Source organism: Dysidea avara, chromosome 13 (genome assembly GCF_963678975.1).
Source record: "Dysidea avara chromosome 13, odDysAvar1.4, whole genome shotgun sequence".
Lineage (NCBI taxonomy): Eukaryota > Metazoa > Porifera > Demospongiae > Dictyoceratida > Dysideidae > Dysidea > Dysidea avara.
The window spans coordinates 1122132-1146765 of NC_089284.1; the positions used below are offsets into that span (position 1 = coordinate 1122132).

At 38.3% G+C, this 24634-nt stretch overlaps 2 protein-coding genes and 1 long non-coding RNA gene across 18 annotated transcripts in view; 2 read left to right on the top strand and 1 right to left on the bottom strand.

Moving 5' to 3' along the window:
- The window catches only part of LOC136242377 (GPI transamidase component PIG-S-like), an 89321-nt gene extending 75234 nt beyond the window's left edge, over window positions 1-14087 (bottom strand). The window contains exons 1-3 of one of the 3 annotated variants that reach the window (XM_066033791.1): window positions 13971-14087; window positions 13241-13280; window positions 11448-11500 (exon numbers count right to left, since the gene is read on the bottom strand). In XM_066033791.1, coding sequence (XP_065889863.1) covers window positions 11448-11483 — 36 coding nt within the window. In that variant the 5' untranslated portion in view covers window positions 11484-11500; window positions 13241-13280; window positions 13971-14087. Of the gene's footprint in view, window positions 1-11447; window positions 11535-13240; window positions 13281-13918 lie in introns of those variants that run through there. The other 2 variants (XM_066033792.1, XM_066033790.1) reach the window with 2 other exon arrangements.
- LOC136242381 (uncharacterized) lies at window positions 64-17972 on the top strand. Of its 13 annotated transcripts, none has more exons than XM_066033806.1 (17): window positions 14050-14305; window positions 14345-14491; window positions 14947-14984; window positions 15106-15183; window positions 15231-15347; window positions 15407-15531; window positions 15579-15780; window positions 15836-16018; window positions 16070-16214; window positions 16267-16563; window positions 16633-16740; window positions 16784-16928; window positions 16975-17090; window positions 17139-17275; window positions 17327-17638; window positions 17689-17725; window positions 17785-17972. In XM_066033806.1, the coding sequence occupies exons 12-17, from the start codon at window positions 16921-16923 to the stop codon at window positions 17841-17843; spliced, it is 669 nt and encodes a 222-aa protein (XP_065889878.1). In that variant the 5' UTR covers window positions 14050-14305; window positions 14345-14491; window positions 14947-14984; window positions 15106-15183; window positions 15231-15347; window positions 15407-15531; window positions 15579-15780; window positions 15836-16018; window positions 16070-16214; window positions 16267-16563; window positions 16633-16740; window positions 16784-16920; the 3' UTR covers window positions 17844-17972. The 13 variants fall into 13 exon arrangements, with proteins under 13 accessions (XP_065889874.1, XP_065889878.1, XP_065889879.1 ...); XM_066033807.1 differs by having other exon boundaries at window positions 16789-16928; XM_066033808.1 differs by having other exon boundaries at window positions 16633-16711; window positions 16789-16928.
- A 2375-nt stretch (window positions 17973-20347) lies between these two features.
- Window positions 20348-24510, top strand: LOC136243559 (uncharacterized). 2 transcript variants are annotated; one of them, XR_010694898.1, is made up of 4 exons: window positions 20348-20903; window positions 22370-22504; window positions 22549-22642; window positions 24329-24510. It is a non-coding gene; the product is annotated as an uncharacterized lncRNA (long non-coding RNA). The 2 variants fall into 2 exon arrangements; XR_010694897.1 differs by having other exon boundaries at window positions 22370-22642.
- The last annotated feature ends 124 nt before the right edge of the window (window positions 24511-24634 follow it).

Here is a 24634-nt window from a genome sequence, read left to right on the forward strand (position 1 = left end):
CTCAGCCACAAAGTTACGTACACCATAAATAATAGGGTTTCGTTCTCGGTTTCGTTACTTTCACATCGTTTGATGCCCTACGTAAAATTACGTAACAACACTGCGCTACTCGATTAAGCACACTGACACGTTTTATCAAACCTCGATTCTGGGGAGAGGTGACAGCAGCCAGTGGCCTGTGATGACGTGCTACTAAGGGGTCTGCCAGGATAACAGAAGTGAGTTATGTATGCATGAGTATGTATCACATCACCACCAAGATCACCACTGTTTGCCTGGTTGTAATGTTTTATGCTACAATGCTGATGAACAGAATTCTTAACATAGACATGGTGATAATTCCTTTAGTCCAGATATATTTCAACTTGCCTTGGTCAATTATAGTAGAGGGGCAGAGGCTTAGATTGTCCCATGCAGTTGCTAGTCTCGCGTGGCCAGACCCTTTCCGCGCAGCCGCTTATTGATTGGAAATTATAAGCGCCGCGCTACAAGGGTCTGGAATAGTTCACGGACTTAAAAAAATCTACAATCCCCAGTGGTTGGGGAGTGTAAATTGGCTCACGCGATCCCTTAATCGACAAAGTGATCTGATTACTGAAGAATGAGCTGAAGAAGGCCTCTGGGGATGACGAATATCGACCCGTGTAGGTTTTTCCTTCTACCTACTACTGAATCTTCAACAAGTACGGCTGAATAAAGACAAACAAGCTCAGTTCATCTCGAGTTACAAGGAAAGTAGGCGAAAGGTTTTAAGCGGATCTGTCGATCAAAACAGACTAAAGATTCAAGGGAACACACGTTGCATTTTGTACCTTTGTATCTTAGGTGTTACCCAATCATTCAATTGTCACCAATAACGTGTCGAAAAAATTCATGTTCATGAACTATTCCAGACCCTTGTAGCACGGCGCTTATAATTTCCAATCGATAAGCGGCTGCGCGAAAAGGGTCTGGCCACGCGAGACTATGCAGTTGCAGTGGTGTTGATGGTTTTGCAGTGTTGGTAGTTGAACTAGACCTACAGAATCACCCCCCCTCCCCCTTAGAATTGCCTGTGAGCATAACTACGTAGCTAATGGATAAGGCCACTCCAAGTCATACCTTAGTTTCTGGTCACTCCCAAGCCTACAAATGGATGCGGGCGGGCGGATGATCAGGACTTCAGGACTATAGACTCTACTGTGACAATATACTGTATGGTATTATTATTTGCTCAATTTAGCAAATTCATGTTGATTTTATACTTAACCAACAACATAAGTAGTTGTGCTTCGGCAAAAAATGCACTAGGAAAGTTGTTGATGGATCATGGCTAGCTATACACTGATGTATAGCATTTAAGTATATATTTATTTATTTATTTAGAATATACTATAGGAAATGTTTTGCTCATGTAGCTACTTATGCTTTCCAAGTGAAATAAATGTCTCATTAGCTATGTCAGGAAAGTATTACTATGACTTATAGCTAAGTTGTTCAAATGATCATGATACACAATGAAATTTAACTTCTATTTTCACATCAGAAATTCTTCATTCAAATGTAAAGTCTTAGCCCACTAGCTATGTGTTTCCAGCCTTCTATTCAGTAACCTTGAGAAAAGTAACTGTCAAAGTTTTGAGTCATTGAGTGCTCCAGACTACTGTTTTTTAGTGATCATCTGGGAATGTTTAAACTATAAGGGTTTCTACTTGCCAATCTAATTTTAGTTATGGAAAAGTTTAAGTTTAAGCTCACCGAATGTTGCCGGCTTTCCATACCCCTGTAGTGTTCAGTGATAAGGAATTAGACTAATCATTAGAGGACTACATTTGAATTATAAAGTTAAAGCTATGGCCCATCTGCATGGACTAGTAGTTAATGCTACTGAAATTACTTTGGTTACAGAAGCTTTAGTAACAGTTATAATCTGAACAGCTATATAATCAAGGACAAAACTAGCTATAGTTAGAAACATTTTATTAGTGTGGCATATATACCTAATATATACCTAATATTAGAGTTAAGAGTAGTGTGACTGCTCTATTGGAATCCCTGAATGCTCTATTAGAGTATATCGATCTTTTGCAGTAAAAAATAAGTGTCTTGCTGGGTCACGTGCACTTAAGCACCTGTAATATTAATAATAGTCCTCATAAACTAGGGTTTCAGGTTTACCATGCGGGCGGGTGACCAGAAACTAAGGTTTGACTTGGTGTGGCCTAATACTATAGTACAATTTCTGAAACAATAATAACTGTAAATTTACAACAGGAAAATTTTTACAAAAGTAAAATTTGACAAATTGCTTAATTTGTCCAATAAGCACCTCAACAGTCAGTGTTTAGACCTGTTATTTTTTGCTTTTCGTCAAATTTTATTTCGTCAAAGCTGATTAATAATATTGTGAATTCTTCAAATTTTTCTTTCGTCAGTACTTCCTATTGTATCTGTAAAACTTTGTTAAATATCTGCATACCTAATCATCTGTGCAGCGCTGTCTGCCTTTCATTTGTGACAGTTAGCTATAGTGTGTGGGTCATGCCATTCTACAAGTAATAGTTGTATCATGTACCCGAGTGATTTGCCTGATATGTACACCCAAGCTTGATATACACCCAAGCTTGAGGGCCGTTAGGCCTGAGAGCGTGGGTGTACATATCAGGCAAATCACGAGGGCACGTGATACAACTTATATGCATGCGGTCTATTTGGTATACATAGACCACGCCCTTAATGCAGGCTAATAGCCTGCTGGGTAATAAATTACCCTAGCCAACACGTAATCTACTTCCTGATTCAATTTATAAGTGTGACTGATGAATTCGATTATGGTCAGCAATTATTGACGTTGAAATAACGTTGTCTACATGACACGTAAAAATCCATTATTAGTGTACGGAATGCCATGTGTGAGAAGAAAGCTGCTGTGAGCGAAACGTTGTTGAAAACTTTAAAACTAAAGGTCGCTCAATGTAAAGAGCCAAACCCTAGATTTTGTTTACAATTGCCAGAGTGGTGCCCTTGTCATTCATGTTCACCGCCAGTGATGGATGAAGCGAAGCGTCGGCTTAGTTTAAAGCGCAAGCGAGGAGCGAACACTGTCTCATCGTCTACAGCAAAACTGTTGGATAAATAAGGTGTACTATTGTCTAAAGAATTGGATAAACAAGGTTCCAGTGCTGGAAAAGGTGAACTTGGCGAAGTGACAGCAGAGAGCCGTTTTTCATTTGAAATAGAAGGTAATGTATTGGAACAATATAAAGAAGGTGAAGTGCCTGAGAGCACAGCGAAGAACACGGAGTGGTCTTATCGCAACTTTAAATCTTGGCGAACAGCAAATAATAAGAAAATCTTGATCTGGAGAGAAGTGCCATGACGACATTCTTATTTCTGCTGACAAGAACACCACTTGTAATTGGTTATGCAAGTTTGTAGTTGAAACCCGGAAAACAAATGGTGAGCATTATACCCCCTGCAGTTTATATCTCTTGCTATGTGGACTACAAAGATACATGAGGAATTCAGGAAATGTGGTCAACTTATTTCAAGATCCTGAATTTAAGCCCTTAAAAAATTGTTGTGACTCACTATTTAAGAGGTTACATGCCTAGGGAATTGGTGCAGAAAAGAAAGAAACCCCATCTCTATCTGTTGAGGACGAGGATCAGTTGTGGAAAGCTGGAGTGGTGAACATTGAAAATCCCTGGGGCCTGTTACGAGCGGTCTTCTTTTACAATGGGAAAATCTTTTGTTTAAGGGGTGGAAAGGAGCAACGGGGTTTAAAGTTCTCACAACTTAAGAGGGAACAGAGAAATGTTGATGGTATGGAGCGGATATGTTATGTGTTCAGTGAATTTGGCTCCAAGAATCGCCAAGGTGGGTTCAACTCACTAAATTTAGATAACAAAGTTGTCTATCAGTATGAAAGTACCCCTGAAAACAACAAATGTCATGTAAAGATTCTTGATAAGTATTTCCAAGTTGTTCCACAAGAAGCAAAAGAAAGTGATAGTGCTTTTTAACTGAGACCAGTTGAGAAATTGCGTAGTGATCCATCAATACCTTGGTTCACCATTGTGCCTGTAGGAAAGAATAGGTTAGATTGTATGTTGAAGACTATGTGTCAAGAAGCTGGTATATCTCAAACCTATACAAACCACAGTTTACGAGCTTATGGGACTACTACTATGTTCCGTGCTGGTGTTTCACAATAGTTAGTACAACAGTGCACTGGGCACAAGTCATTGGAGGCCCTCCATCAGTACGAGCGTCCTTCTGAAAAGCAATTGTTAGATGTTTCTAACATTATGTCTAATAATGACAACGGTGATAGTTCTGTAGCTGTTGTATCAGTATCAAATCAAGTGGTAAAGAATAATTCTATCCCCACTGTTGGTACCATTCCCAACATCATGTTTAGTGGATGTACATTCTCTGGTTGCTCAGTAGTGGTTCCAGGAAGAGATGCTATCCAGAATTATAAAGATGGAGAGAACCACTTAGAGGGAGTTACCCTGGAACAAATTCTTGATGATTGAACATTTTATTTGTGCTAATGTAGGTATGCTGTTAGGCGCTATTATAAGACTTCCAAGTGCTATGTTTTAGGCTTTTTTTATTGTGCTTTTACCTTTTCTTTATTGTACAAGTGCTGCTGCTTGGTGGTAAATGTTCATCATGATGTAATTGAAACCCACAAGTAATTGTTGCAAGTAATCCTATATAAGAAAATCAGTGTAAACTTGAATTATTCCTTGGCCATGATACATTTAATTTAAATGTATCATGGCCAGCCATGGTTTATTTTAAATGTACCATAGCCAGCCATGGTTTAACTTAAATGTACCATGGCCAGCCAGGGTTTATGAGATATGTACCCTGGAATTTGCCTTTGAAGTTAGGTGGTTTCATGGTACATGTGTATGTTATATATTACTCTACCATTACTGAAGCTCAAAGCAGCCACTGAAATCAATTTATTGTCATGCACAGTGCTGTATAGGTTGAAAGCTGTATTGCTTGATTAAACACCTTAAATTAATTTTTAATATTTCATTGAATTAGTTAATACAGAAATATTGGCATTAAATTGCATTTGCAATCTTTGCTGATAGTACAGTCTCGTGCAAGGTTTTGTATCCTATGATAGTACAATCTCGTGCAAGGTTTTGTATCCTGCCCCATGTTGTGTGTGCAGATAACCTTTGTTATTTTATACAATTAGGCACGAGCAGCTGTTACTTCGTAACATAAACACATTGGACTGGTGGGATACAGGGAATTGGGGATTCACCCATTCACCATAGGGACCTGCAATATATACAGACTGTCCCAATATTAAGTAAACTCAAGAGGGTTATCATTTCTGCCATTTGTCATCCAGCGTGTGCAAGTTCAACTCTTGCTCGTGATTAGATATAATTAAATCACTCCAGTCTAACAGTTAAATTTCAAGTACATTTACTGCTAAATGGTGTTACACTGCACACATGTACAATCAGTAGAGTTTGAGTTAAAAGACAAACCAAGTGAATCGCCTCAGTTGGTAGGCATCAAATCATCCTCTATAATCAGTAGCAAACAAATTAAGGTACAGCAACATGTGTGTGCCTTCAAAATACCAACTATACTGTTACAGTATGTACTAAATTGAAATTGTTTACAAGAACTTTGTCCTGTACACTGTCATTGTAAGGCATACCCACAGAATGTGGACCATGTCAGCGTGTCCAAGTGTGAAGTAATATATTTAGCTGGTCTGCACTATATTGAACAGTGACAATTCAGCACGTGCACTATTCTCTTTCCCTACACCAGGACCCTTTCCCCCTTCACTAAGGCTTGAAACATTCTATTACTATGTAAAGTTGCTCCTGTACAACTGTAACTACTGTATTTATTACACTGAAATGTTGTTCAAAAATCCATTGCTTTCGTATCATGTACAGCACAGCGTGTTTTGCACTGCTAGGGACATTAAGTACATATAGGCTTCAGATGAAGTGATCCAATTCATGTATGGTAACCCAGGGGTTTAAATCAAAAGGTAAAGTGCAGTTGTGATTCTGTGTACAGTGAATATGTATGGGGTTTGTTGGAGAGTCAACTACGGAAAGGTTGTGAATAATACTTAATGGTGAAATCATACTTAGAACAAGTAATGTCCCCTCTGTTGGAGAAGCGACAAGTTCCTGGTGATAACAATCTGACTGAGTGTACAAATGATAATTATGAAGTTGTAGATAATGACACTGTTGAACTGTCTAAACTTACATGAACATTATTGTTAGTGTCTCTATTGATTATGCATTCCCCTCCCCCCAATGGATGCATCAATAATTACAGACTGTCCAGTATAATAAATAAATAAAGAAATAATGGTTTGGTTCCAAATTCAGAAAAGAAGACCAAATGGTGTGTTTCCTAGTACATATAAATTGTCAGACCACATAGGACATTTGAAATAAAAGCTTCAGGGTGTTTTAGCAGGTCAAGCATTACTACGAATAAGCCACACTCAGTGTACACATAATATATAATCTATGCGTACACTGAGTGGTACAGGAAACTGATTGATCACGTGATCACCGCACAGAGTTGTGGTCAACTACGTTTTCTGCGTAACAATGACGAGTGAGTGACCTTTATAAAGGAGATAAACTGGTGACTATGTTATGGATACGGAAGGCGCCTTGATGGAAGGTACAGTAACTCACCCCTGTGTTAAACTAAATTTGCAGTGACTTGTGTACGCACACATTCATAGTATGAGCAAGTGAACACGCAAGTGAATCACTATTTTGCCTCGATCTTGTAACTTTAATATACTGAACATAATGTGTGGCATTATTGCTACCAGGTGGTTACCAATGTGCCTGACAATGTCATGCATATTTACACTGTAAGCTCACTGGTTATGTACACATGGAGCAAGGTCAAGAACAAGGTTGAATTTTAACTATGATGCAGTACTACTGAATCTCTGCTTTGTGCTGTTGCTTGCTTTCACCGTAAATTCTTACAGGTGAAACAACATAACCACAGGCCTGCCAACCTAGGAAACAGAAAAACCTTGAGACTCAGTCTTGACATCCCGAATTGACTGCTGTATCTGCACATTATTATAGGCAGACACAGCAAGTTGCAACAGCCCCCATACCCATACAATGGGCAGGTAGGCCACCTTTACCATGCAACACATATACACATGCCCATCTTCATATGGGCATCAATATAGGATTTAAAACATGTTGCGCATCACTAATCTATGCATGGTATAGCTAGACTTGCAGTAAATGTGTGCACGAGTCTTATTTCACCAGATAAATGTACTTACTCGGAAGTCACTGTGTTGAAACAGTTACTCTTTTATTGCTGTGAAGTCGTAACACATGACTGGACTATGGAACATTCTTGATATAAGCCACTAGGTGCTTATAATATCACGTGATGAATTAGAGATGTGTCAATTTCATCCTTGAGGCTGAAAGCAAATAAAATACTCCAAACACATAGAACATACCATTTGTATAGGCTACAAACCCAGGAAAGCAGGTGCTCTTGTGTGGGGTCTCTCAGTTGCGTGACGTGCAAACCAAGCGCTTCAGAGTTGGTATTCTGATCAGAGCTCTGACCGCTTACAATCAAGTCCAGATCTTGCTCCAAATACTCTCCAATGCATTGGTATTAAATAGAAGGCCGAAGGCGAATCCACACCACAATGCCCGCATTTATAATCACGTGATCTTGCTTAGTTGCCCCACAATTATGTACCTACGGAAATCCCCTGAGAACTTGAAAAGGCCAGGTAAAGGGCATTCTGAGAGCCTTGAGTCTGGCCTGAACTTGAAACTTGAAAGTGAAAGAAATCATGAGTTTTACAGTGATAATCCATGAGAATTGGTAGGCTGAACTAAAAATCCGTGAGTTTAGGGGTTTAGGGCTACTGCTTGTGGGACCTTGAGCTTGGTAGTGAAATTGTGAGTCTCACGGTAAATCCGTGAGGGTTGGCAAGCCTGTAACCAAATGGTTAGAACAGTGGCTTGGTATGTCCCATGATGCTGGCCGGTTCATGCTGCTGCAGTTGCCATGACTATAACTGATTATTATGGAACTTTGAGCTCCACGGCTTCTATCCATGTTAACCTCCTGGAAGTTACTAGTCTTGTTCAGGATTTTCATGCACATACTCAAGTGCTTAGGATGCTTTCCTCAGCAGATTCAAGCCTAATAGAGTTAACATAATGCTGCTTAAATGTTCATTTGATATCCAGCTTTTATTTCTCTTGTAATGCTGTGTACCCCTGGACACTAATCAAGACTACGGGACCGGCCACAATTGACGCAATAAAATACTAAATAGCTTTTTTCATTGTACCAGTGATAAACATGATGTCATGTACTCATCCAGAATTTTCTATAAACACAAACTGAGTATGTATGCAACAAAATTTAATATTTTATCTTCAAATGTTTAGTAAAACACTTCTTCGTATTCTCCCTATTGTGTTGTGCGTATTGTCAATCTTATATTAATTGCTTTATTTTGCAGAGTATTAAAACAAGACACCACAGAACTTGCCAGCTTGAGCAATCCTAATATAAGTGTATTTTGTTTCTGATTTTACAATAGACCATATGCAATCTTGGGGGCATGGTTTTGTAGTATTGATGCAAGAATATTATAGGGATGGGCAATTATCCAATTATCATAATATTTAGTTGGCAATAGTTGACATTATCTTTTCATTAACTAGTGATAATTAAAATCGGCAATTATCACATAATAATCAAATAGGTAAATTCATCTTAAAATATTTAGTTGAATATTTTGTTACAGTGGTTAAGTGTACAACAATCGTGATAATTGCTCATGACAATAGTTGTACAACAGAAATGTTTGTATCCCCATTCTTAGAATACTATAGTCTAACTTCTCGAACATTCCCTTAGGTATTTATAGCTACAAATACAGATTATTGTACACAAGTCGGTACTAATATAATTCCCTACCCCAGGAAGTAATAAACCAAGGACCAAGGACCTGCAGGGATCCAGAAATTTTATATATTTCCAAGTGTTTATGCATTCTATAATTGTATTAGATGTCTCTGCGAGTCACCTTACATAGTCATAACACTTCTGCAGCATCAAAGTACCTCACATGACGTCTATTGTCAGGGGTCTGAACTGGCTGCTCACTGGTTACAGCTGGCTTTCTGTATGACAAGTACACTAGTATTGTGTAACTGGAGAAATTTTGTGCGACAATTTTTCCAGGAAACATTTTCCATGAAAGGGTGACTGCTGGTAGGAGCTGCTGGTTACACAAGCAGTTTGACAAATAGCCTTATGTGCTTCATGTGGTGCACAAGAACTTAAACCTTCTAGTATTTATTAATATTGGTGCGTAGCTGGAGGTGAGAAAATGAGCACCTATCAGAATGGTCTATGCTAAGCAGTCCAAACCCTCTTTCAGAGTAGGCATGGATTGTGTGAGGCACTATGATATATATAGAGTAAATGATGTGGTCATGCAAGGCAGGATGCTGTGACTTGTAGGGGTAACAGGCATGAATATTGTGAAGTACCAATCGAGTTCTCCATTTCCAGGTCCACTGCTTATACCACCTTATATTATTTACACATTACGTATCACAATAATAATTATTTATTGTTAGCATTTATATTCCAGGAAGTGAATAGTCTATGTGATAGATGATGATGGCCTATTAGTCAGTCTGCTTGCTTCAGCACTGATAAGCCTCCTGCCTATATTATGGTGAAGAGCCTTAGATGATCTGTAGATGTCCTTATACCAAGAAGCTTAAGGCAGCAATCAATCTGCAGCAATTGGTGACTTAATTGTAAATTAGCCAATTTCGACATGTTACCGACAATTCCTTTGTAGCATATCTAAGTGTATATTACATGTGTTTATGTATAATGTACTGTAATGATACAATGTAAGGAATGAAAAACAAAATGAAGTGTCCATTTATATGTTGGTATTATTCTTAACTTGTACTGTACAGAGGTATTTGTGGAGCAGACTAGGGACTTGCGTCATAGTTTGCAACACACACTTGAATGTTGCAGTAATATTTACGCAGTCAGAAGTTTTGTGCTCCAAGTATGAAGCTTAAATGTCTGGTTGATGTACATGTACTGATAGTACATTTGATGAACTTTTCTCACCACTATTATGTTTACTGTGTTACAAGCCTTGATTATTGCATTTTGAAAGAATCATTGCACCACAGCATCGAGTGTTATGAAGATGATGTTGACTATAGAGCTGAAACAAACAAGCATTCTGTATACCAGTGTGTGGCAATGACCATGATGCAACAAGACATCGAGATTGGGAGAATGGGCTGGAGCACTGTAGCCTTGTAACCTGACCCTTAATCTGTCACATGAGATCACATAACCCTCAAAGATTGGGTCATGGTAAATGTGTACCTCAACATCTATGATAAAGCTCAGGCTGGTATATTTGGTGGTATGCCTATTTACCCTACACCAGATGCCCTATAATGATCCCTCCTAACTGATATGCTACAGCGCAGCCAATGTCCCACTAACCAGCTGTAGTTTGGTACTATGAGTCGAAAGAAAGAGATGGGGAGGGACTGACCTTTGGTGGGATAAAATCTTTCCAGCACTGCAAACAATTAGTGACACTGCTGCTCCTTTGTTACCCTGTTATAGCATAGAATAATCTAAAACAGGCAGGCTGCTACATATGGTACTACCCCAAACCTGTTGTTGATACTCTCTAATGAATACCACCATGCATAGTGATCAAGCTAACCCAATTGTTTAGTTATTTACTGAATAGTGCATAGTGTTCAATGCTAGTTCCCATCAACTGATGTTGTTATGGCCACTTAACCTTCGATTAAACTTGTAATATGTAACAGGTCTGAACAAGTGATAAAAATATACACAACTTATAATTAATCAATATGACAAACAAACCATAAATTAGTTACAGAATAAGTTAGAATACACACTATTATAAACCAATTGCATTGTGTGTGGTGTATTCCCATAATCTCCAGAACACCAACAATTGCTAGAAATAAAAGACCACTAAACACCTTACAGAAATTGGATAATTAAATCAGCAAATAATCAACACTATTGCAGTAGTGGAGTAAGAAAGGCATTGGACACAAAGTTAAGTCAATGATGCATTGTATTGCAGCTGTTGTGGTTGGTGAAAAGGCACATCTTAGCAAGTTAGTCAACACAAATTCTTTAAAAGTTAAAATTTAATAACTTCCCAGAAGCATTTTGGGTCACTCTGAAACCACGCTAATTTTCCATTGACATTGTAAGGCAGAAAAGCGACAATCTACAGGTACATCATCGTTACTGAGCAAATGACAATGCTCAATTGATGATTTGATGATCCATATGGTGCAGTACACACGTCACATAGCTGACAATAGACTTACCTCAGCAGTATCCACATAACCCCAATGAATCAACATCTGTCTGCTACTAGCATCTAATATAAAGAGGAACATTCACCATTTGTGACAGCAGTTGCTGGTCTTAACTGAAAATCAACACAATACGAGGGTGATTTGTGAACAGTAAATAACGTGTCCGTTGTTGGAAACTTTAATAAATATGGGACACCTTTTAATGATTGATGGTACACACACCGTATATTATAGTCCCTTCCTAAGGAAATCTGAACATTTTATTGCAATGGATATCCTACCATGTTTAATATAGTAGACAATAGTAACAAATTATTATTTGTTGTACATTGTGAATGGATAAATGTATCTACCTACGTTAATATACCTTGTAGTAGATACTATGCTGCTACGTAGAACAAAAATACTTGACAATTCACAACCAAGGTTATAACAAGTAGCTCCACTAATGACTGCACCAAATAAATGTAATAAATGCATGTTCCTCACTATTATTATATTATAGTATGTTCACGTTGAGCTGAACCCTCAAAAACATTTAATAACTCATGGATGCAATTACACACGATCTTGAAATTTGGCTCATTGTAGTACTGCTTGACCCGCTAAAAATGTTTCAAAATCTTTTTGTTCAAATGTTTGACATAATATTTATGGCCAATCAAAATTTTCACAATACATTTCCTATGGGGAAGCCATATAAGTACAGTGTCCATTACAGCCCTTTCCCGAGCTTGTAATGGAGCCAAACTGTATGTGTCTGTTATTGACACCTTTGCTGTTACCAATAATCATCTGGTTGGCTGAAATGTTAACTCTGTTGAGAAAAAATCCACTTTTAATTTTTAGCTATTTTTCAGGATTCAGCTCAACGTGAACATACTATATATAGTGGGAACTCTGCCAGTGTAAAATATCTGTTTGATGAATCACTATGTTTCAGGGGCGTAGCTATACCCGATTCTATATTTGACTGAATTTGTGTGGTTGAGAGTCAAAACATGTGCTGTAATTTGGTGAAACTGCTCAGTACTGGACGTGTAAAGTAATTGTTTTATTAGATGTTTAATGGTAGACTGATGAAAGACAAATCAATTCCACTATAGGCCATAGTGCCCATCTTATAAAGCCGGAAGGCACGAATATTAAGGAAGATCATTGTTTACTAAATTTCTCAATGTTGGTTATGAAGTATGCTAAAACGCTCAGTATGTGCAAGTACGTAGAAAAGACTGAAGAGTGAAAACGGAATACGATATTGGGGCTGGAGGCTAAGTTAGCTTCTGTACTATTCATTCAGTAGTATCTTAGTCTAATAAGCTGTACAAACAGCAGTGTAGTAACTAGCTAGGCATAATTTCTTTTAAAGCAAATGTGCTAGAGTCCTCAGAGATGGGCTTGCTTTGCTTGTTAAATGGTTTGCATGAGGACAGCCAGACTTTGTGCACGGGTAATTCAGAAAACTAGCTATACCCTGGCTGTGTTTTGTTGCATATTTCTACACAGTGACATAGCTAACAATGGCTGTAGGCAGAAAAAATACTTAGACAATTAAAGGACTATTTGCCAAATTCACCTATGTTTAACACTGCCAAAGTTATCTACTGTACAGTAGCTTTCAGACCTTCCCCCTAGGATTCTGATTTTAATTATCATTAGTTAATGAAAAGGCACTGTCAACCACTGCCAACTAAATATTATGAAAATTGGATAATTGCCCATCCCTATAATATTCTTGCATCAATACTACAAAACCATGCTCCCAAGATTGCATATGGTCTATTGTAAAATCAGAAACTTACATTAGGATTGCTCAAGCTGGCAAGTTCTTGTTTTAATAATCTGCAAATTAAAGCAATTGATATAAGATTGACAATAAAGATTGACAATACGCACAACACAATAAGGAGAATACGAAGAAGTGTTTTACTAAACATTTGAAGATAAAATATTAAATTTTGTTGCATACGTACTCAGTTTGTGTTTATAGAAAATTCTGGATGAGTGCATGACATCATGTTATCACTGGTACAATGAAAAAAGCTATTTAGTATTTTATTGCGTCAATTGTGGCTGGTCCCGTAGTATTGAGTAGTGTCCAGGGGTACACAGCATTACAAGAGAAATAAAAGCTGGATATCAAATGAACATTTAAGCAGCATTATGTTAACTCTATTAGGCTTGAATCTGCTGAGGAAAGCATCCTAAGCACATGAGTATGTGCAAGAAAATCCACCTTGAACAAGACTAGTAACTTCCAGGAGGTTAACATGGGATAGAAGCCGTGGAGCTCAAAGTTCCATAATAATCAGTTATAGTCATGGCAACTACAACAGCATGAACCGGCCAGCATCATGGGACATACCAAGCCACTGTTCTAACCATTTGGTTACAGGCTTGCCAACCCTCACGGATTTACCGTGAGACTCACAATTTCATTACCAAGCTCAAGGTCTCACAAGCAGTAGCCCTAAACTCACGGATTTTTAGTTCAGCCTACCAATTCTCACGGATCATCACCGTAAAACTCACAATTTCTTTCAAGTTCAGGCCAGACTCAAAGCTCTCAGAATGCCCTTTACCTGGCCTTTTTAAGTTCTCAGGGGATTTCCGTAGGTACATAATTGTGGGACAACTAAGCAAGATCACGTGATTATAAATGCGGGCATTGTGGTGTGGATTCGCCTTCGGCCTTCTATTTAATACCAATGCATTGGAGAGTATTTGGAGCAAGATCTGGACTTGATTGTAAGCGGTCAGAGCTCTGATCAGAATACCAACTCTGAAGCGCTTGGTTTGCACGTCACGCAACTGAGAGACCCCACACAAGAGCACCTGCTTTCCTGGGTTTGTAGCCTATACAAATGGTATGTTCTATGTGTTTGGAGTATTTTATTTGCTTTCAGCCTCAAGGATGAAATTGACACATCTCTAATTCATCACGTGATGTTATAAGCACCTAGTGGCTTATATCAAGAACGTTCCATAGTCCGGTCATGTGTTACGACTTCACAGCAATAAAAGAGTAACTGTTTCAACACAGTGACTTCCGGGTAAGTACATTTATCTGGTGAAATAAGACTCGTGCACACATTTACTGCAAGTCTAGCTATACCATGCATAGATTAGTGATGCGCAACATGTTTTAAATCCTATATTGATGCCCATATGAAGATGGGCATGTGTATTACAGTATACAGTGAATCACCAGTCAGAAGATTTCTAAAGGGTGAACAACTCTGAAATCATTTGTGGATGATTTTGTTCTTTGTCTTTAGTATACAGCAACAATCTAACTAGTTCACCATCTGGAAATGTTTAACTACATATCATTTCTAATAGAGCATACATTCAATCACCAGTCACTAGCTTTCTAAAAGGTGAACAACTCTGAAATCATTTGTGGATGATTTTGTTCTTTGTGTTTAATTGTATACAGCAACAATCTAATTTGTTCACCATCTGGAAGTATTTTAAAAAGTTTAACTCTACATGTCATTTCTATTAGAGCATACAGTGAACCACCAGTCTAAAGTTTTCTAAAAGGTAAACAATGCTGAAGTGGATTACTTTGTTCTATGTGTTTAATTATATATAGCAATAATCCAAGTTATTCACCACCTGGAAGTATTATATAAAGTTTCACTCTACATATCATTTCTAATAGAGCATACAGTGAATCACCAGCCAAAAGCTTTCTAAAGAGTGAACGACTTTGTTCAATGGCAAAGAGCCTGATTGAGAGGTTGGTATATAAAATTTACAGCACATTGTACAGTCTATAATTTGTAGGTATCATAAGGCCAGGCAGGATCCTCCACAGCTGGTCTACACTGACAGAGACTGTTGCTCTGTCAGTGGACAGTCTTGTAAGACTGCATGCCTTTTGAAGAATGGAAAAACCTGCAAGTAAGTACTAAGTCATTATTATTATTATACCTCTGTTTATCTAGTCTTAATATATATAGGTTCGATTAGATATATGGCATTTTATGAGGATTGGACGTGGCTGCACTCCTGAGTCACATCCCGTCTATGGCATAATGGCTCGTCTTTCACAGGCAATTTTTGAGTGGGATCAGACTGATTATAAGTATATCTGCATTGTTCATTCATAGTTATTTCATTATCACTATATAGTCGTTTGTGTGATGCTAAAAGAGGTGTGCTGCGGCAACAGGGAGTAAGCAATCCTTCCATCAATGCCATACACAAGGCAATTACAACTAGTGAGCTTACAAAACACTGCCGGAGAAGGACTCGTGGAACTGAGGAGACCACAAGGGCAATTGAATATTTGATTTTACAATTTACACCTGCAACAGATTCATTAGGTGAACAGGTAATCAGTACGTTCCTATTATACTACCTAGATTTACTCTATGTTAATTGTTTAGTGAAAAGATGGGAGCAATCTGGAAAGAGGAAAAGAAACATGTCAAATGTATTCAGGATCCTCAAGGCGTGGACTATTTGTATACCATTACAGGGTACATTCAGAAGGGTGGTGTGCAGCTACTAGTGTATCGATGCGCAAGAAGTACAACATCCCTAGAATCATTCCATCTCCACTTAGCCAGGTGAAACTGTTGAAAGTATTCAAGTACATACTTGGTACAATATTCTATTAGATTCATTCCTGGATCATCTGCAAGTGATGTACAATTTCAGGCATATCTACTGGAGGGATTAGCCAGGTGGAATCAGAGCCGAGCACTGGCAGCAGCTCAGCAACAGTCTGGCATGCGAGTGTTTAATTTGGAACTTGCCAACAAAGTTGGTAGCAAGTTGATTTTTTTGCATTATTATGCTTACTCAATTGTTCCAGGCCAACAAGTCCAGCGAGTCCATCTCTGGCAGGAAGCTGCTTCCATTCCACCACACTCCAACCTGCTATAATGAGGGAGAGATGTTTGGAGTAGCTTATCTATATCGACAAGCAGGCAGGGAGTTTGAACTTTCTGAAGAGAATTTAGAATCTAAGGAGAAAGGAGATGAAAATATAATTGATGAAGGCTTCATAGATGAGGTTGACACCATCATTTTTTCAGAAGACCTGGGGACAGTTGGATTAGAGGAGGAATAAGTAGAGGAGGAGGAAGAAATAGAAGATGAAATAGAAGCAGTATGTGTATCCAAGCTAAGAACTATTAGTTTATTTGTAGTACATTTCATTATTATTTACACACCTTAGAATGATGATGATAGTGTCACTACTACCACCGCATCAGCTGGCACTAGTACTACTGCAGTAGACTCCAGATGAATACCAGGTTGGGAGAAGGTGGCACAGTTAGCTGAAGTACTATTAGAATTGAAGGGTTTTTCTTTACCCAATTATAAAGTACAGAATATTAAGGCCTTGTGGAATGCCCTGGATCCTTTTGACAAGAAGGCTACAGAAATAATACTTAAATCCCAGGTGCAATTAAGGGGTCACTTTTGTAGCCAAAAGAAGACAGGACACACAACTACGGAGCAAATGAAGAGGTATATTATTTTCATAAATTAAAAGTGGTAATTACATTTACCAAAGGTGCCTGCTATCTGGAGTCTCTGTTCCATTGTCTCCATTAAAGAGCTGCATTGTAGAGGCACTGTGCATATTGCTTACTACAAGACATGGCCAATCAAAGAGGACCACTGATGCCAGTATGATGGCTAATCTCTTATGCTTGTTGATATTGACCTTTATGTTAGACGGCAAGAGAAGATATGTGTCCAGGTGGGACTTGGTACTGCAAGATTATTTTGCCCTCCGTGCTCGCTTGTACAACTCACTCGATCTGCTGGAGGGGAAAAACCTTGCCTTATACACTATTAATACAACTACTTTGGTTAGTCACTGTATTTTATAAGGCTGAAATTATTGATTCTGTTGTTAATAGCGAAAGTGGCACAAGAATGAAGAGAGGAGGAAGGAGATCCTGGCACGCATGCAGGGTTTAAAGCTGTTTGCTCCTCCTCTCTGTGCTCAAGAGGACCTTCCTTCATCTCTTGACCTGCCACTTTCCCCTCCTACCCCTCCAAAACCATTGCATCAGTTTCCTGAGGCGGCAAACACCACTGTACAGGAAGAGATCAGAGCTGCTGTGTGCACTGGCACTCATGTGGGTCCTCGAGTACTGTGCACAGTCATACATCCTCATAAGGTTGCTTCATTACCATCTGTATCTGTACTTCACTCGAGTGGCAGACTGGTAATTCTTAATTGGTAGTTATTATTTGGTACCTTTTGTGCATTTCACAGCAATTGCAAGAGCAAGAATTGAAGACAACACCACCTAGTATGCTTTTGCATCACACTTTTTTATGGCTATTTAGTGTATGTACATTATGCTTATAGGAACAGTAAGTCGTTCAGTCAAGTGTTATCGGAAAAGGAAGCTGCTGCTGCTGGATTAGAACAACCATTACGTGAGCACAAGAAGCATAAGCAACATGAGTGTCAGAAGTGCCATCAAACTTTAGCTGGTATATGTATACTTCTTATGTAAAAGCTGCTTTTACCATTGTTTAATGATTTTACTCACATGGGTTCGTATGAACAAACATAGGTAGATAGGTACACACAAACACTTTTACGAAAATAATTTCAGTGAACCAGGTGTGCACCCACAGCTGGGCTTTGGACGGCTGTGGGCAAGTACTCGGTTTAAAAGTTTGACTACATGTCACCTCTAATAGAGCATACAGTGCATGACCACTAAGCAGCTTGCTAAAGGGTGAACGACTCTGAAATCATTCATAGAATACTTTGTTCTATCTGTTGATGCATTTACAACAAGAATCAGAGTTGTTCACCATCTGGAAGGATTTTTAAAAAATGACTCTACATGTCATCTCTAATAAAGCAAATAGCGCATGACCACTAAGCAACTTTCTAAAGGGTGTACAACTCTGAAATCATACATGGATTACTTTGTCCTATTTGTTGATGCACTTACAGCAACAATCGGAGTTGTTCACAATCTGGAAGTATATTTCAAAATTTAAGTCTACATGTCCTTCCTAATAGAGCATACAGTGCTTGACCAGCCGGTAGCTATTTAAAGGGTGAACAACTCTTAAATCAGACATGGATTACTTTGTTCTAGTGTTGATGCACTTACAGCCACAATCGAAGTAAGGGTCATTCCATACTAAATCAACCAAAAAAATCCGGTATCCTTTCGATTTTTATGAAATTTGACACAAATGTGGACCCTATCAAGAAACTTTCTCACACCAAAGTTTGGCTCATTTCATTGGTCTCCCTTTAAGTTATGACTGTGCAAAGTTTCTGTTTAGAATTTCATTTTGCTTACATGCCTTCAATAAAATGGCCACAACTTTGCCTGTGATTGATGTAGACATTTCTGGTTTAGCTTTTTCCTTTGATCTTAATTCTAAAATTATATATTCTTTAATTAATTTTATTTTTGGTTTACATGTTGCTCTAATACCCATCATTCATCACTGTGAGTTTTAATATTGGGACCAATACTAATGCCACAATCATTTTATACATTGTTGGTATGTGAGTAAGGTTAATTTATTTGTTTTGTAAGAAAACCCAGTGAAAGCTTATACTTAAATGAGACCCAGTCTGACAAAACCGGGCTTATCGCCTATTTAAAGGTATTGAGAAATGCCTGTTTTAAGTATTTGGTGTGTTGTAGCTCGCCAATGGTTAAAGCTATGTGTACCAAATTTTCACACGTTTTACACCAATTCCTTACCTTCCAGAGCATCCACTGTGCAAGTAGCCAACAACTAAATTTTCCGCCATTTTAGATAGTTTTTAAACTGAGGTTGACTATCAGGCGAGCTGCAAATTGGGCGGGAGGGGGGGGCCTGGAAGGCAGGAAAGATGGTGTTCAAAAATTGAAAAGGAAGGCCAAGGGATGAATTAAGCCAAGTTTTGAGCCATTGAGGTCTCAAAACTGACTGAAATGAAAGGAAATTCACAGCAGAGGTAATTATTCAACACCACAGAGCTGTACAGCCACATACAGTCATTTCCAGGCTGACCAGAGCTCCATTAAGGCCCCACGCCACGTGTATGGATCACCACTGGGTTTGGGAAAGGCAGCTAGCAAAACCAGACCACTCAAGTCTAGCTGATTTTAAATGTGGAATTGGATAGTTTATTCATGTAGCTGTGTGTCCTGGGTGAAAAATCGAATCTACTGACATGGGTGATAAGACCGGTTTTCTCAGAATGTAGTTACAGTGGAAACTGTATTAGCCAGTCAGGGCCAATATTTTTTTTGGCCTTAATATGCAGGTGGCTATTTATATAGTTCGATGTGTATAAATGTCTTACTAGAACAATTTAAAGTTGGCCCGTAACAGAAATGTGGCCTTTTGTTACAGGTGGCCACTAAGAGAAGTTTCACTGTAATTTGGAACACTTAGCTACATTCTTTGTTGTTAACACAGGCATGAATGTTTCAAATGTTGTAATCTACTATAGCTTTTCTAACGAGTAGTAATGAATGACTGATGCAGTAGAATGGCTTTAAAATGTTTTCAACTGACTGTATGTACTAGTACAGTATAGTCTACATTGTACTCTATGTGATTATTTAAAATACTTCCTGATGCTGAACAATTATAATGGTGTGGAGCATCAACATGTCAAGAAGAGGAAGGAGAGATCACACTTCTATTATTATTAGCACTTTATAGTGACCAGCACTGAAGTCTGACAGCAACATGTGCTGCAGCCTTAGAATTACCTAACCTAATTTCAAGGACTTAGACCTAATTCTATACCTTTGGGAAGTGTACTTATCACAATGTACTACCGTCTGTGCTAGTTAGAGTAAGACACTCCAAACTAGCATCTTCAAAGTATAAACGTCTGAGGAGGTGTTAGAATGATGCAATGAAAACCGAGGCGGAGCCAGGGTTTTTATTGCGTCATTCTAACACCGACTCTGAGGATGCTTATACTTCGAAGGTGCTAGTGTCTTATTCTCTTATTTGGAGTGTCTTACTGTTTTAGATGGTCTGCCAGCAATGAAAAGGACATGGTAGCTATGCCTTGTGCCATTGCTAGTGATGGTGTGACGCACAAGGCTGCATGGGAAGACAAATATACTTTTCTCTCAAGGCTTAGGTGCCGAAACAGTACTTTTATTGGTGATAAATACTGCTATCAACAAGAATTGCATCAGTTTAAGTAACAGAAATCTGTGAAAATAAGCAACAGTAGCTGTTTAAAGGTTGTATTGTGATTGGTGTAGCTACCAGACACTTGACTAGACGTAGCAGTATCCTCGCAACTATTCAAGGCAAGTTTACCACGAGGGTGAATCAATGGATTGGCATCACCGTACCTCATGTAAACGAAGTGAAAGTGGAGAAAGACAGCTAGCAAAATTAGTGCTGGCTTGTTGTACCGCACTGTAACGCAGCCAATTTTCTAGGACAGTATCCAAGACACCATAGGTGCAACGCAGCCGATTTTCTAGGAAAGTAAGACACCAATGTACTGTCTGTACTATTATAGTATAGTCTATACATGTGTGGTACTGTATGCAGGGATAATTCAGTTTTATTAAAAAAAAATATTCACTACCAAATTTTATGCACACAAACGTATCAATCACTGTTATATTTTTGGGGTAAAGGAAAAGGTGGTACCAAAAGGTCCTGATAATTTAAATAAATGACACTAATGGGTGCCATTACAGCTTGGGAAGTTGAACCAATTTTGATTGCCCCGCAGCTACACACGGACTTGGTCATAGATACAGAGGACAGCCGGTGGGGCACCACATGGCTTACATGTGGACTTGGTCATAAGCTTTGTTAGTGACTTGACCTAGCCAACCTACCAGAAGAAATCTGCTAGGATTGAGCCCATGCCAGCACCACCAGCAGGGTTTCCCAAGTGGTCTCCTTCAGCCACCAGTTAGGCACTGATGGAGTCCTTCAACCACTCTGGTCCATCAGTTAGGCACTGATGGAGTATTTTTTGTGCTATTTAAATACATCACACCTGAAGTGGAATGAAAAAAAAAAATGTTCCCCACTGAGGAACCTTGCCCTGGACCTCCAGGTGAGCAGCCTAATGCAGTACCCATTGAGCAATCTGGTCCACAATTTTAATGGAAAAGTATTAGTGTATTTCTGTCCTATGTATGCATTTAATCACTTCCATGTCAGGATAGCCCACCACATATATAGAACTACAATGGCTTTGAATGCCGTGAAAATACTCTCGTATAAAAAACCACATAAACATAGAATTATTATATTAGCTAAAGGGGTAGATAAATTTTAAAATACTAAATAATTATAATTATAGATGTGGACTATCAACATGTTCAGAAGGGTTATGAATTAAGCAATCACGCTTGTACACCTTTGGTAACTTCCTATTGCAACGTACTGCTTTATAGAATAGCCTGCATAGCACTATATGGGTAGATAAAATACTTCCTGATGTTGAACAATTTATAATTATTGGTGTGGGGTATTAACATGTTAAGAAGAGGGAAGAAGGAGAGAATCACACTTATATACCTTTGGGAAGTGTACTTATCGCAATGTACTGTCTGTACTATTATAGTCTACATTGTACTAATTACCTTCCTTCTTCAAGAAGCTTTACATGATGAATTCTTGAAGAAGGTGGATATAGTATGTACCTATTCATTGAGCTGGATCCTCAAAAACATTAACCCATGGTTGCAATTACATGTGATCTTAAAATATGGCTCATTTGTAGCAGTGTTTGAGCTGCTAATATATTTTAAAATCTTTACGTTGAAATACCTGACACGTTATTTAGTCAATCACATTTCCACCATACAATTCCTATGAAAAGCCATTAAAGTGCAATATTTAATACAACCTTTTTGTGAACTTGTAGTGGAGCCAATTTACTAATCATCTAGTTGGCTGAAATATCAGAAAAATCCATTTTTCATTTTTAGCTGTTATAAGATTCAGCTCAACTGTACATATAATAGTGGAGGTGAGTTCACTCTCAAGTTTCAACAGTTTATGTATGGTTGAAGCTCAGATTGACTGAAGCTCAGGTGGTAGCAGCACAGGATCAGGCTTTAGCAGTAAGGGCAGCACAGAATTGTATTTATCGGATCTTGAACTATAGGGTGTGAGGAATGGTGCCTGAGTATGTGGACCATTTACTGAGTAGATGTACTCCAGTAACGGCTACTATACACAAACAGAGGAATGACAGAGTTGTAAGTACTGTCCATTGGAAATGGTTTAATCAATCTGTGTCGTGTAATTACTGGGATCACATTCCAACTGCTGTTGTGGAAAATTCTTTGTTTGCTGCTATCCAGAGCCTCCTATTACAGACTACTTGCATATAACTTCAAAGTTGAATGAGAAAATTAATACTGTAGTAAAATGTTTTAATTCCCATGCTTGATCTGAAATGTAAGCAGTATTGAAGAGAGACTCTGGATAAACTGATAGTTTAGCACAAAGACTGTAAAAATTTATAGGGGACTAGATGTTGAAATGACATATTATACGTATCAACCACTGTAATACTACACAAGTGGGTTGTACCACTACCTTGTACATAATTATGCACATTGGTTTTGTATCATCATGCATAAATGTGCACAATTCTTACTTCAAAATAGAATGTTTTGGTAGAGTAGGCAGCAAGAATGCATTTATAAAAAATGACAGGGAATAAAAAATAATATAGGGAAAACTAATGCATCTGTGAAGTTCAAGGATAGGTACAAACAGTGCAGTGAATTAGTGTTTTTCGGTTTTTGGCTGCATTTTCAACACTTGTTTTGCACAGGGCCTGTTAACATTTTTTCAACATACTTGTTTTTGTAATAACTGCTTGAATGTGAGTGTGACACGTCCCAAGATTATTACGATAGCTATGGTGTTGGTAATTTGAGTGCTGATCTCCTAACGAAACGCTCTTAGCATATAAAATAAAGCCTCAATTGGGAGCTCTTTTGTCATGTCTTTGTCAGCCATTATGCACCTCACTTTAGACATATCATTGTGCTTAACAGAAACTATCCATCACAGAGTAGTAGATTGTACATTTGTCCTCATCGACTACCAGCTATAATGTTACCACTTTGCTTTCTACAACAATCATGATAACTACATTGCAAATGCAGTCAAGGTGGCTCCTTTTACTAAAGCATTACATCAATTGGCTTTCAATTAACAAAACTGCCTTTATTATTAGATGCATATATACTGCTGTCATGCACGGGAGTTTGTAAAATGCGGAATACGGAATAATGGAAAAAGCAAAAGATTTTTTTGCAGATTGTATAAATAGTTATATACTCTATAGTAATTTACTTTGTAACAGCTCTGCAAGGCATTCCATGGCTATGGATAAACAGCAGCTGGGCAAACATTAAATAGGACAAGCACACAATCAATCATCCTAGAACAATCTACCTTCCTTACCTTCACTCCTGATTCAAACCTAAGAGTTTTTAAGTCCTTTTAAAGACAAACAAAACCACTGGACTCCATAACTCAATAGTGTGAAATTCGGTTGGATGCACGTGAAGGTCAGCTAGTTTGACTTAAGAATAGAATTATCTGTGAATGCTATCCCACTAGGGACCTGTGAGAAGGCTAAAGCCTGTAGTTTAGTGAAGGTAGATCATTCTAGAATGATTGGTTGTGTGCATGTCTTATTTCAGTAATGCTAGTCCAGCTACTGTCTACCCATTGCCATGGCGTGCCATGCATTGCCATGGCGTGCCATGCAGAGCTATTACAAGGTACATAAATAAAGTACAATTGCTAAGGAGTATATTTATAGGTATAACATGGGCATGAGTGATTTGCCTGATTTGTATGTCTGAGGGTGTGGGCATATACATATCAGATGTTACAGCTATTATGTACCGCTTCCATTTCAGGCTGCTAGCCTTGATGCCAATACAAGTGTAACCTCTGGATTCGTTTGATATACATGCTGGAAAGATGGTTAGGCAGCAAGTAACATTGTAGCTACAATTATAATAATCTTATAGATATCATGCAAAAGTTGAGTGAAGCAAATTTCGGGGAATTTACAAGTGTTTTAATGCTTTCGGGTTGTTTAAAGACTAATTACAACATATACTAATGACCTAAAGGGATAAGCTTTGTTATAGAGTAGTTAACTCGTGCTATCAGTACTGTGGACGTGTCCGCATTTCAAAAATGTGCTGAAACGCTTGTGA